The 13,245-nt window shown below is 31.5% G+C and overlaps 1 protein-coding gene across 1 annotated transcript in view; it reads right to left on the reverse strand.

Annotated features, from left to right (window-relative positions):
• LOC136975435 (26S proteasome non-ATPase regulatory subunit 10-like) overlaps window positions 1–10,771 on the reverse strand; it is a 29,733-nt gene extending 18,962 nt beyond the window's left edge. The window contains exons 1-2 of the mRNA XM_067270491.1: window positions 10,269–10,771; window positions 9,261–9,488 (exon numbers count right to left, since the gene is read on the reverse strand). Coding sequence (XP_067126592.1) covers window positions 9,261–9,476 — 216 coding nt within the window. The 5' untranslated portion in view covers window positions 9,477–9,488; window positions 10,269–10,771. The remainder of the gene's footprint in view (window positions 1–9,260; window positions 9,489–10,268) is intronic.
• Window positions 10,772–13,245: the final 2,474 nt, after the last annotated feature.

The raw sequence follows: 13,245 nt of genomic DNA on the forward strand, positions 1-13,245 counted from the left end.
ATAGATGGAGACCTGTTGAACAGCTCTATGATCTCCAGATCTAACATCACTTGATATTTATTTTTGGGAACTTTTAAAGGCCATGATGTATGCTTTGAAAATCTATGATACTGATCAACTAAGGCAGGGGATCACCCAACTACAGTCTGTGAAGTCAGTTTTATCCAGCCCACCGCCACACTGTGCCACAAATGAGATAAAATATACTTATTTATTATATGGAAATATCATAGATTGTAGATAAACTTACACTTATTTTAATTTTTTCTACATAGTAAGAAAAATGCCAAAATTGGTCTAATCCGATTTTTGCATTTGACAGTACAGTGGAACCTCGGTATACGACCTTAATCCATTCCTGATGTTTGGACTTATACTGAATAAGACGCATACCAAACCAACCTTTCCCATTAATCCATTCTCATGTAAAAAAAAAACCCCTCTTGATATGATATATTAATGGGGTTGTAAAATAATTTAAACACTGTTTGAGCACATTAATAAAAAAATAAATTTTATTATAGATTTTTAAAGTTATTACAGTATATTGTATTATATTATTTAAATCATTAAATCAAAATCAAATCAAATCAAACTCTCCTTAATACTAATAATCTGTTTAGAAATTGATTAAACCCCTTTCACATCGTTAGCAGATTTAATAATGTCTTTATTTTTCACGATTGTCGATATCGTCGTTCTCAGAATATGGTATGCAACAGTTAAACCTCAAACACCCATGCCACCTTCATATTTCTCAACAATCTCTTTTTTCAGTTCCATTGTGATTCTAGTCATTTTTTTAGTTTTCTATTGCTTTTTATTTGCCTTTTTGCAATTCATGATTAATAAAAATAATAAAATTTTGTTAAATTTCTTCTGATTTTAATTTGTAAATAAAGTTATAAACCGTGGGACCACTAATGTCTTGTCTGGTCTAGTACACTGATAGTGCTACTTGTTCATAGATGGCACGTATTGAATTAAGTCGTATACCGAGCAAAATTTGTTTCGTCCAAACAGGATGTATTCTAAAGCAGACATATACCGAGGTTTCACTGTAATATAATTTTTAGGAAAATCAGTGAAATGAAAAATTCAGTGACTTTTTGCAACTTTGGATACCAGAGCACTTTTTGTGTAAGTGTGAATTTTGGCATCTGAACGGTTGATGAGTGAATGAACTGGAAGGAAGAAGAGAATCCCCTCCACATATTTTGTGTAAGACCCTCGCCAAGGACGTTATAAAAGAGACCGATTTTTCGAAGACCTCAAAGACCAACACTGGGTACCCCTTTCCTAATTTCTTACCTGTCCTTTATTCTCCTCCTTTAGTTTAATATTAGTTTTAATTTTCATTTTTTTATTCATGTTTGTAATAGTATAACATTAGCATAAGATTACTTTTAATTATTTTCCCTTTGTCGCGAGCTATATATGAGTCGGGGAATTTTTGTACAATATTGTTCGCTTGTACGATTATTTCCATCTGTCGAAACAGGAAATATACTGGCATCCTAAAAGAACCTGTAGTGAATAATTTTTACCTAAATTAAAATTTTCCTTTTTCATTTTTATTTTGGTTTCACGTGTATTTCTTTTAACAAAGAAAATAACACATTTTCACACAATTAAATTTAAATCAAATTGATTTATAAAAATCACATTAAATATTATAATATTAATATTTATTAATACTAAGTAGCTAGTTATAAAAATAAAATACTCTGGTTTTTACATAAAACTGAAAATAAAAATAAAACCAAATCAATTGAAACATAATATTTTGGAAAGTGTGGATGAAGTATTTGTTGTCTGTCTTAATTGATTTGGTTATACTTCATCTTGAACGTGTCTGGCAACATTGAGTCTTTGTAGCACTTTTTTTAAAGTGATGGTTTCGGTTTTGGTTGGCGGTGATAGAACATTTTGCTTTTAATACATATATAGAATACATATCTATGATACAGATGATAATATATCTATATTATAATACATATAGATATATCTATATGTAATATATTGCATTTGTAGGCATTTTAGTTTTATTTATGCATAAAAAAGGTTAAAAAAAAAGGTTGTTTTGGGGTAGGGAATATATTAATCTATTTTATAGTGTTTCTTATGAGAAAATTTGTTTCAGTTTGAGAACAAAAGTTGGTTTTCAAACGACTTTTAGGAATGAATTAAGTTAGAGTCAAACCTTGGTTTTCAATTAGATGCAGTCATTTGTTTTTAAGTTAGTAGCATATAAAATCTACGAATAGCTGTAAAAAAAAGGAAGAAAGAATATAATAAATTATATTTAGAAAATAATAACAACTATTATAATCTAATATTTCTATTATTAACAAACTCCTATTACTACACATTGATATTTTAATAATAATTAAGATGCTTTCATGTTTTAATTTATGAAATACATTATTCTGATCAAACTTCTTTCTATCTGTTTGCACTGATTAACTTTCTTTAAATTCATCTATCATATTTTCATTTGGCTAGCATATAGATTATCTTTAAAAAAGTAAATTTGAAATCATATGCAGGTTACATGATGGAGCAGCTATGTATTATTCTGCAACTTCTAATTTATTACAAATTACCCAAAGAGATCCTCCTATCAAAGTCATCAAAAGTACTTTCAGAAAATATGAAAAATCTGTACCAAAAGTGCACATACACATATATAGAGTTAATCAAAAATTTGCTTCATTTTTTTACCTAAGATGCTACTAGTAGTGATTAATGGTCATTAATAGCAATTTATATTCAATTATTTTTGACAATTTTAACATAACATTCTGTAATGTATAAAACAAATAAAAAGTTTTAAATTTTGCTACAATTTGCCAAAAGTTTTGGACTTAAAATTGGAGAATCAAGAATCTTAAGTTGCATTTTTGTCATCTTATCTACTTCCACAAGAAAAATGCTACAACTGAACAAAAGATGTGTTGTTTACAGGGAAGTTGCTGTTGATGCCTGTATGTGTCAAAGGTGGTTTAAGAGATTCTTTACAGCTTTCTTTAGAATATTCACCACAATCTGGTTGAATGATGCAATCACCATATTAATTCAATAAGAATCCACATTTTACCATTGGGAAATTGCAGAAGGGTTATCTATTGCTCAGGTAGATTAGCTGTTGGCCATTTACACAACTTAGGTACTGTACGTATGATGTTATGATGTTTGGGTACCATGTCAATTGAGTGAGAGAAATCTGATAGAAAAATATCTGTGATTCACTGTTGAAACATAACCAGATGGACCTTTATGAAGCATCTAATTACTGATAAAAAATGTTTTTTGTTATGATACTGTGCAGGAAAAAATATTGTGGAAAAAGTCAATAGTGACCCCTCTCCAATGCAGTCAAAAGCTGATTCACATATAAAAAAGGTTATTGGGACTGGCAAGGAGTTATTTTTACGAGCTGTTACCTCAAAATCAGACCATCAATTCAGAGTACTATTCTCAACTTGATAACCTGAAAGTAGCCATAAAAAAATAAGGCTAGATTAGCTAGAAGAAAAGGTGTGACTTTCCAGCATGATAATGCTAGGTCACATGCATTTTTATCTCTCAGGAAAAATGATTGGAATTTGGATGGGATGTTTTGTGCCACCCCATATTTTCCTGATCTTGCACCTCCAGATTATCACTTTATTTCAATCTTTCCATAATAGTTTACAGGGAAAGAAGTTCAGTAACTTTGACAATATGAAAAACCACCTAGAGAGATTTTTTGATGAAAAATCTCCTTGCATTTGAGATTAACCCATCTATTGAGTAGATCCATTAATTAAGTAATAGCAAACAAAGGTGTATATATAATTTAATACAGTTAATATTATTTTTGTCTAAAAAAATAACTTTTTGATTAACCATATTGCATGCTAGCAAGAAAGGTGACACAACTCAAAAAATGGCAATTCTGAGGTTATGTCATTGAAAAATACATATGGAGTGCCACAACATTCACAACAAGCATCACATCTCTATCTCGCAAAATAACAAAGTTATTAGAAAAGCAAGAAAAGTGACATAACTCAAAGACCTCATATATTTAACTGATAACATCTCACATTCGACAAGAGCAGAGCTACAGATCCATAATTACTATACTATAGAATATAATAGAATTTACTGCCATAAATACTTACCTAAAATTTAAAAGCAGCTTATACTAGAAGTTTTATAGTATTCTTTAAGTAGATTTTTCTCAAATACTGCATTTTCGAGTTGTGTCACCTTTCTTGCCGGCGTGCGATATACATACATGTATATGCCCTGACTTCTGCTTTCTTCCCATTTATTTTCTGTGCATCAATCCATGCTTTAATCAATATTATTCAGTATTAGAAACATTCCTATGTGCTTTCAATTGGACAAAATAAATTTTAGTTGAGTAAAACCATTGTTGGAAGAAATATAGATTAGAAAAACTTGTACTATACCTTGAAAGCTGATAAGTTTTCAGTAATTCCATTTTTTTTTCAAATTCCTTATTTTATAATTATATTAGTAGTTTGTTGTAAGTGTAAGAGAAATAGAAAAATAGGGAAAAACAGAATATTTGAAATGTTACTTTTTAAACTGCACACAGATAAGAACCATGTTTTCAATGTCATTTTATAGGTATGATATACCCATATCTCTAAATTGGCAAAGATTATGGAAAAGTTTTATTCCAAGTCAAGAAATTTTTTAAACTTGTGAATTATCTGCACAAATATTCAATATTCAATATTCTTTTTTCATTAATATAGTTATTAAAAATGTATGACTGTAGCAATATTATGTCTAAATTTCTGAAAATTTCTCATAACAAATTGTTGTTTTCTTTTAGTAACTAATTTTAATTATAACTTGTATTTTTATCTTGATATCCTTGAAATAAAAAATTTCAAAAATATCAATGATTTATAACCATTAAAACCATTTATATAAACTGTACAATTGCAACCCTGAAAGTGTTTATCCTTATCCTAGGTCCTTATCAACAATGTCATCTTGCAATAGTTCAACTTTGTCAAAATTTAAAATTTCAATAATCTAACCTATATTTTGTAACTGCTACTCTTTAATATATCTGTCATCTTCTATACTATATTTTGATTTAATAATTCTGCTGTTATCATCAGTTGAAGTTTTTAATAAATATTTACAACTTTTATTGAATTCAGAATACACTTTATGATAGAACAGGTTTTCCTTAAGGAAAAATATTAAAATTAAAATGGACGCAGTTTACTTTTTTCTAATTGCAATTGCATTTACTTGACATCATCATCCTCCCAAAATCTTTATAGGATAACTGTTAACATTTTGGTGTGAAGTGAATATTTTATTCTAATATTTTTCTGTTTATAAAATATATAATCTATAATTAGAAATACTTTATTGTTGACCAGTTTATTTGAGAGTTTATTACGTTAGTACATACTAAGTAATACTTATTGCTACTAAGTATCTGATTAAAACACTTTTAATGCCAAAGTTGCCCTGGAGCATGCTATATTGCCATGGGGAAATTTTATCCTTTATTTATAAGACAGAAAGTTTATTTTTATTGTATACTTTAAAGAATGTATTTCATCTATTAGTTTGTATTAGTATTCTGTATATTAATTTTTTATTGGTACAAAAATTTGTTACAAATTATGATTATAAAAATTGTATTTTTATTTAGTATTAATTTTGTATTAATTTTTGTGTTTCTTACTGAAATTAAATTTTATTTACAAATTTATTTCATGATAAATTTAAAAAATATATATGTCTTATAAAACATCCTTTTTAATATATAAACGTTTTGGCATATTGGTAGGGAAATTTAATATATTCACCTCCAGTGTAAAACCAATCAATTTAGTGTTTATATTTCTGTTGTTTCCTCATTTTCAATAGACATGATTTTCATGAAAATATAAAATAATATAATTGTGGTACACCTTATCAGGAATCTCTACTGTATATTATGCATTATTTCAAAATGAGCTTTCAGAATTGAAACCTATTACATTTTTTAAATTAACATAGAAAAGAAATTAATTCTTATAAAAATTAATATATCATATTATACAATGAAACAATGATTTTAAAAAAGTATTAGCTTAATGATTTTAAACAAAACATATGCAAAATTCTTTTTAACTTTTAATCATTTCAGAATAAATCTATATATATATATATATATATAAAATCGAGATGGGTTGATAATAGGGTTTCTCATTTCCCAGTCCTTTGCTTGTCCCAGGATTTTAGGGAAAAAGTGAACTGTTTTCCGGGATACCAGGATATAATTAATTATTTTTAAGATATAAAATAAATCTCGAAATCAAATGACATAAAAATGAAAAATAATTAAGTAATTTAATACATTCTGCAACCTCCAAAATATTATTATTAATAATGCTGTGTAAAATATGTATTAAAAATTACTTTTGAATTACGAAGAAATTTTCACAAATAGAAAAAATTTATTAAAGTTTGTGGAAACTGTTTACAACAAAAAACGCCTTTGAATTAAGTTGAAAATTTAAATAAAAACATGAACTTAGATAAAACGTCTAACTTAGAAGGTAATTTTCATTTTTTAAATAAAACATAATACAAAATATTATTGTAAATTTGTATAATAATATTTTAAAAAACAAAGATGGTCAATACTCCAATCACTCAATCTGGTTCTTATTTTAGTAATGAAAAGTCCTGCTAACAAAAATGCCCTTTCCGATTCAACTGATGTGGGTGGAATCGTCTTTAATGCATTTAAGAGAAAATGGATGTTATGTGTTTTTTTCACCTGTAGCCTCAAAGATTTCTAGTTTATTTTCAAGATGCATTGCAATACTTCTTTTGCTATCTAGTATTCTTGATTCGTCTACCTCGGCTGCTTTAATAGCGGCATTGAGCTTATAGTCCAATAATTCGACAGTTCGTTTGGCTTTAATAATCAGGTTTATGAAGAAAACCTACATACTTGCATATTTCATACTCGTTTGAATCAATTTGCACAATCTGGCATAATGCAGTTATTCAAGCTACTGGGCATAGCTAAAAATTAAGACAGCATAAGCACAATTATCCTAGATATTACAGGTTCTGAAAAGTAAAGAATTTTCAGACTCCTGCCACAAATAGGCTACATATTGATTATTAACAATCTGTGATATGCCATAACAAGCAAAAATTTAAAAAACGAATAAGCAGGCTTAAAATTAATAAATACAAATATATTCTGACAGTTTATGAGTTAATTACACTTTATATTTGCAAAATTTCCTCAACCTTAACACAAAATAAGAAAAAAGTGAACCTTTAAGAAATTTGTGGAATTTCCTGGGATGAAAAGAACATCCCGAGATTTTATAATAATAATAATCATCCATGAACCATACTAAAAATACATTCCATAGACAGTATTGGAAAACAACATGCACAAAATGTACTATGACAGAGCCATAATCACAGACAAAACAATTTACCACAACAGACCAGACATCACACTCATTGACAAACACAATAAAATCACATACATTATAGACATATCCATTCCAAACACTCACAATGTACAAAACACATGCACTGAAAAAGTCAGCAAGTACACAGAACTTGCTCAAGAAATAAGGAATCCGTGGAGGATGGATAGAGTGTTTATTGTACCTGTTGTTCTCTCCTCTACAGGTGTCATACCACACACACACTACACAAAAGCCTGAGCACATTATAACCGAATAGAAATACATACATCACACTACCAAAAGCCACTATATTGAATACATGTCATATTGTGAGGAAATTCCTGAATACAGACACACACACTGATACACTTTAATTTTTTGTTTTGGTTACTATGCCTTGACTTTGGTCCGGCATAGTACACAGCCACCAGTGTTAACCGAGTATATCCGACATAACCCAACATAATAATAATAATAATAATAATATTAATAAGCACAGAGCCCAAATGGTTAGGAGTTAAAACTTGAAATTTAGTACACAGTTAGAGTGCGACTATGCAGATGTCAGCGAGTGAGAATACGTGGCGGGAAGAGGTGATGACGTTTCATGCTGTTTCTCGCTCTCGTTTATTACGACCACACAGATGAGTGAGAAACAGAGAGCGTGAAACGTCATCATCTCTTCTGCCATATATTCTCGCTTGCTCACATCTGCATAGTTGCACCTTTAGGGTACGTCATGAGAACACACACTAAGAAGGGATTTTTGGAAATACCCTTTGTGGGGGAGAGGGAGAGGGTTAAGGATTACCCTGAATAACTCTGCTTCTACTGTACTATTTTAGATGTGGTTTTTGTATTTTTATGGAAAAATAAACATATTTTTAGACCTATCTAAAAATTCTGTAATTAGCTTCGAAAGAGGGGGAACCTAATTCTTGCACCTGGTGAAAACAGATGATAATAATAAGCGCAGAGCCCAAATAGTTAGGAGTTGAAAATTGAAATTTGCTACATAGGATATGCCATGAGAATGCACACTAAGAAGGGACTTTTGGAGATTCCACCCAGAGGGAAAAGGGGGAGAGAGTTAGTTTTAGTCAGTATAAAGTGTAAATAATAAAGAGAATAAATAGTGGCACAATATACATTTTGGCAATTAATAAATATTTTAATCATTTCCACCTTTCGGGTAACCCAAAAACAATAAATCCAAAATAAATAAATTTGAATGAATATTTTAATTCAAAATATAATGTTCCAAACAAGTTATTTTAGATTTGAAAATTATTCATTTTATTCAAGTAAGGTTATCATCAAGTAAGTTAATTCTCTATTAAAATGAAAAATTTTCTGATTTTATTTTATTGTATGGGTTATTTTTTATTTTTTAGGTTACTTAAATAAAAAATCTTTTTAAATACCAAACATTTATTCAGTCAAAATTCAATAATGATTTTTATCTGATAAATAGAATAATGAAAACAAAATTTCTCATAAATTTGACAGTAATAATAGATACAGAAATGCAAATGGATATCAAAATAAGTTACAAAAAGTATATTTGTTATTAAATGAGCAAGTAGTACCACATTTTTTGATATTAATTCTCGGACATAATTCTTGCACCCGGCGAAAACGGGTAAGATCAGATATAATCTAATAATAATCTTTGCTATCATTACTTTGTGCACGAGCAACACCGGACTCATCTGCTGGTATATTTATATTCAGTTAATAAATTTCTAAAGAAAATATTTGTTTTATTTAAAGTAAACAATAATATACCTCCACAATGCGACGATGATTTAACGATACTGCTTCACAAAGGGGAGTACTTCCATCTTTAACACTAGGAGGTTCAGCACTCTGCCAGGGATAATTCATGTCAATTCCAGAATTGACCAGTTGTTGTACCATGAGCATATCATTTCTCATAACTGCAATATGTAATTCTCGAACTTCGTGAGGCATCGAAGTCAAACACGATCGATTCGTGCCCATGTTTCTGAATACCTTGAAAGAAATTGAGATTTCAAATTTCAGTAATTATACTCTTCTCTAACTGCACTTACAGACAATCAAACCTTAAAAACCTTTTAATACGTATATTAAAAGGTTTTTAAGGTTTGATTTTCAGTAATTATTTTACATGTCAAAAACATAAATGAAATATATTAACTATTTCAGATAAAATAACATTTACACTTAAATAAAATTTAGCCATTTTTAATATGATACACAAATATTGATTTTTGCAAAGATAAAATGATTGGATTGATGGGATAAAACAATGCAATATACATATGATCAGTTAAGGGAAGGTACCTCTCAGGAGGACATTTTATAGAAAACCGGTCGTATTTATTAAGCACAGGAAGAAAACTCGGAAAACTCCAGCCCATAAGCAAGGTGCAAACCTTCAACCGACAACCAGTTCAGTTAATTTTATAAATTACAGCTTTTCTGATAATATAAGTGTTTTAAATAAATAATTCGTAAAATAATGATAAAATGTAGCATACATATTTTCAGAAGAAAATTATTATTAAAAACATATGCAGTATGTTGTTTTTAAAAATAGCTATCTTATTAGTCATCATTACTTTATCTAAACATCAGATAAAACTATATAAGTTATGATATAACCAAATTGAATGTAACAAATAAATTAAAGACTGCAAAAGACAAAGACATTTATTTGTTTTCTCTTTATATTTAAATAATACAATTGTACTCTTAAAATACAGGAAGGATATATATCAGTAGTTAGATTCCAAGAATTCAGAGACTTACCTTAAGCACAAATTCTAGCACATGGTGAATTTGAAGGAGAAGAGGTGCAAATCGATCCAGTATGACTTCTTAATGTCAATATTTTTGCCGAGTAAAATAGAAAACACACGCGGTTCTGTGTCAGTTTATCAAATGCTATTAGCTTCTATCACATCAAACAGATGTTGGAAAAAAAAAACACGTGACAATTACGAAATAATTGCTGCCATCGTTTTATCGAAACGTCACAGACAAGCACCGAAATAGCAAAGAAAAGTTGACTCATAGACAATAAAATCTCTCTGGCGAATCATCGCTATTAGTAAACAAACCTGCACTTTGACCTCGATAAACAATTTCTTCAGATTTACCGAAGTGTTTTTATTTCGTTAAATTTAATCATTTTTAAATGTGGACTTGTAATAAAGCGACCAGCCAATTTGAATAAAATAAGATAAGTGTGGCTAATACCGGTTTGAAGTCGAGATGGAGAGAAATCGGCAATCGTTGCCATTATCTGGAATGACGTTAATGGTATGTGTATGAGTGTGTTCTTTGACCAACGAGAAAAATATTCGTCAAATTTAATTCTTCGTGATTTAAATCGTAATATATCTCGGAAAATAAGAAACTGTTTGCGATTATAATTTGTAGAGTAGAAGAAAGGAATCTTTTTCTTTAAAAAAAAAAATGTAACTCTTCGCCCTATAGGCACTAAGGTAGATTTTTTTTTTTTTTTTTTTTTTTTTTAGCAAGGGGTTCGCCAGGCTCATAACGATGGTAAAGGAGTGGGCCCAACATATCCCACTACGAAAATTCCTGTTTTCGACCCATCCGGATTCGGGATTCGATCTCGGGTTCTGGGGAGGAGCGGTATCCTAACCACTCGGCCATCTGGCCATACAAGAAAGAAATCAAAATTTCTCATTGAATAAAGACATAAGCTTTTCTGGGGTACTTTAGTACCCCAGACTGAAAGAAGGTACCCTACCTTCTTTCATACCCATCGTGGGTGGCAACCATGTGGTGAAGTATGAGATCCCACATAGCGAATGCCCGTGAAAAAATTCATGGAGTTTTTTGCCTAGATTTGATCCTAGGTTTCCTAGGCTGACATCTTAACCACCTCCGACTTCAATTATTATGTTCAATAATAATTAATTTTGTGGTTTTCTGAAGAATAAATATTTTTCAAGCTGCTTAAAATTTTTATAGGAATTTGTTGTTATAAATAACGACGACAGTGGCAAAGGCTTTGGGAGACGCGAGTTAGTTCGGTTTGATTTGATGGAATATAGCAATGCAATATGTAGGCGATCTGACAAGGGGGGATGTCTTCCGGACAGCGGTGCCTGCAGATTATGAAAAAGGGTATAAAAAAGGTGCCTGCAGATTATGAACGTAAGGTATAAAAAAGGGCATCGCACATTACGCAAGGAGCTTCAAACTATGATCCGACGTCGAATCAGCGCTCCCATATAGTGGCACTGATTGCACTCGGATCTAACTTGATCATGAAAACAAGGAATGGGGTTTTCGTCAACATACGACGAAGCTGCTTGAGTCAACGGACAAATATCGTTCATTAGTTTTTTATATTTTCAGAATAGGCTAGAAGTCACGAATTTTCTGTTGTTTGGGGCGCCCTTGGGGATTAGGAAAAGGGCAACCGAGACGAAAGGGGCATGTGTCCCAGATGTCCCACTGTACTGTACAGTACATACGGGTGCCGCTGCTCCCGGGAGAACTTTTATGGAAAACTTTCGTCTATTTAGGTGTTAAATATGTAAAGAAAACTTGAAAAACTTTATGGTCCTCCCGTTGGTGAGGTGCGAATCTGCGACCAGCTACCAGTATCTAGTTGTTTTATTCATCGGTCACGGGTAGATAAGTTCGATTCTGAGTCGAGAACCTGAGAAATATTGCACTGAGGTATGTTCGAATATGTCGATCTTGTCTCTCCACTGCCCGGCCACTTCTATTGTTAATCCGTTTCGACCTAAAATGGGCATGGAAATGGTTCTCTTGGTGCACAAAGAACAGAAAGAGTTTAAAAAATGATAAAAATAGGAATTTGCAAATTTTTTTTACCATTAATATTGTGAGGTTAGCCGATTTGGGTGAGAATATTTTGTCACGACAGTCGGGTGGGCGTAGTCAGACTCACCGAGACAGGTTTACCATTTAAAAACCGTTTAATAAAAACATAGATGTGAATCTCTTCACACAAGAACAACTCGTTCTTGTGTGAAGAGATTCACAATCCGAATCGCGGGGAATAAAGTTCGAGAATTCTGTGTCTTCGTCGCCGGCAGTTCGATGTGTCAGTGGACAATCTGTAGGCCCCGGGGCGTAGAACACGGCTCGATGGCGTTCCCTGGATGAATCAACGAATCTGGAGATTGCTAGGAGACACTACAGTTGACGATGCTTCCACAAAGTCCGAAAGGTCCTTATCCCAAATATTTCGGGAGCACACACGGCCAAGAGGGGGAAACTACGCTCCAAGAACCAGTGGCGTGCCGTCATTGGAAGCGATGGAAGCGCCGATTCCACCTTCCAATGACCTTCCCTTGTATTTTTAAAATCATAAATTTTCATATTTTAACGTACTTTGAATTAATTAAAATTAATATTTTATTATAACTGCATTATGTATCTTTTACAAATTTCTATACTACATGTGAAAAAAACTATAAGATTGCTATTGTATATTCGAATAATTCGGTGGCGGAAGGAGTGTCGAAACCGGGTCAGTTTCCAATCAGCCAGATTATATAGGCATTGTCACGTGCGGTTTACAGAGCACCAACCTCACCCGGTTTAGCTGGTAGAAGCGACACACGCGTAAAGCGTTCATTTTATATCCCGGAGCGGTTGTGGGCTGTTAGCCGCCTGCTAGATATTCGGCCACCCTCGCCCGGATTATGTGAATCATGAGCAGACTACATCAACGGTGGGCAACCCCCGGCCCGCGGGCCAGCTACGGCTCGCGAAA

This window comes from Centruroides vittatus, unplaced genomic scaffold (assembly GCF_030686945.1).
Source record: "Centruroides vittatus isolate TY-2023 unplaced genomic scaffold, ASM3068694v2 contig_371, whole genome shotgun sequence".
NCBI classification, from domain to species: domain Eukaryota; kingdom Metazoa; phylum Arthropoda; class Arachnida; order Scorpiones; family Buthidae; genus Centruroides; species Centruroides vittatus.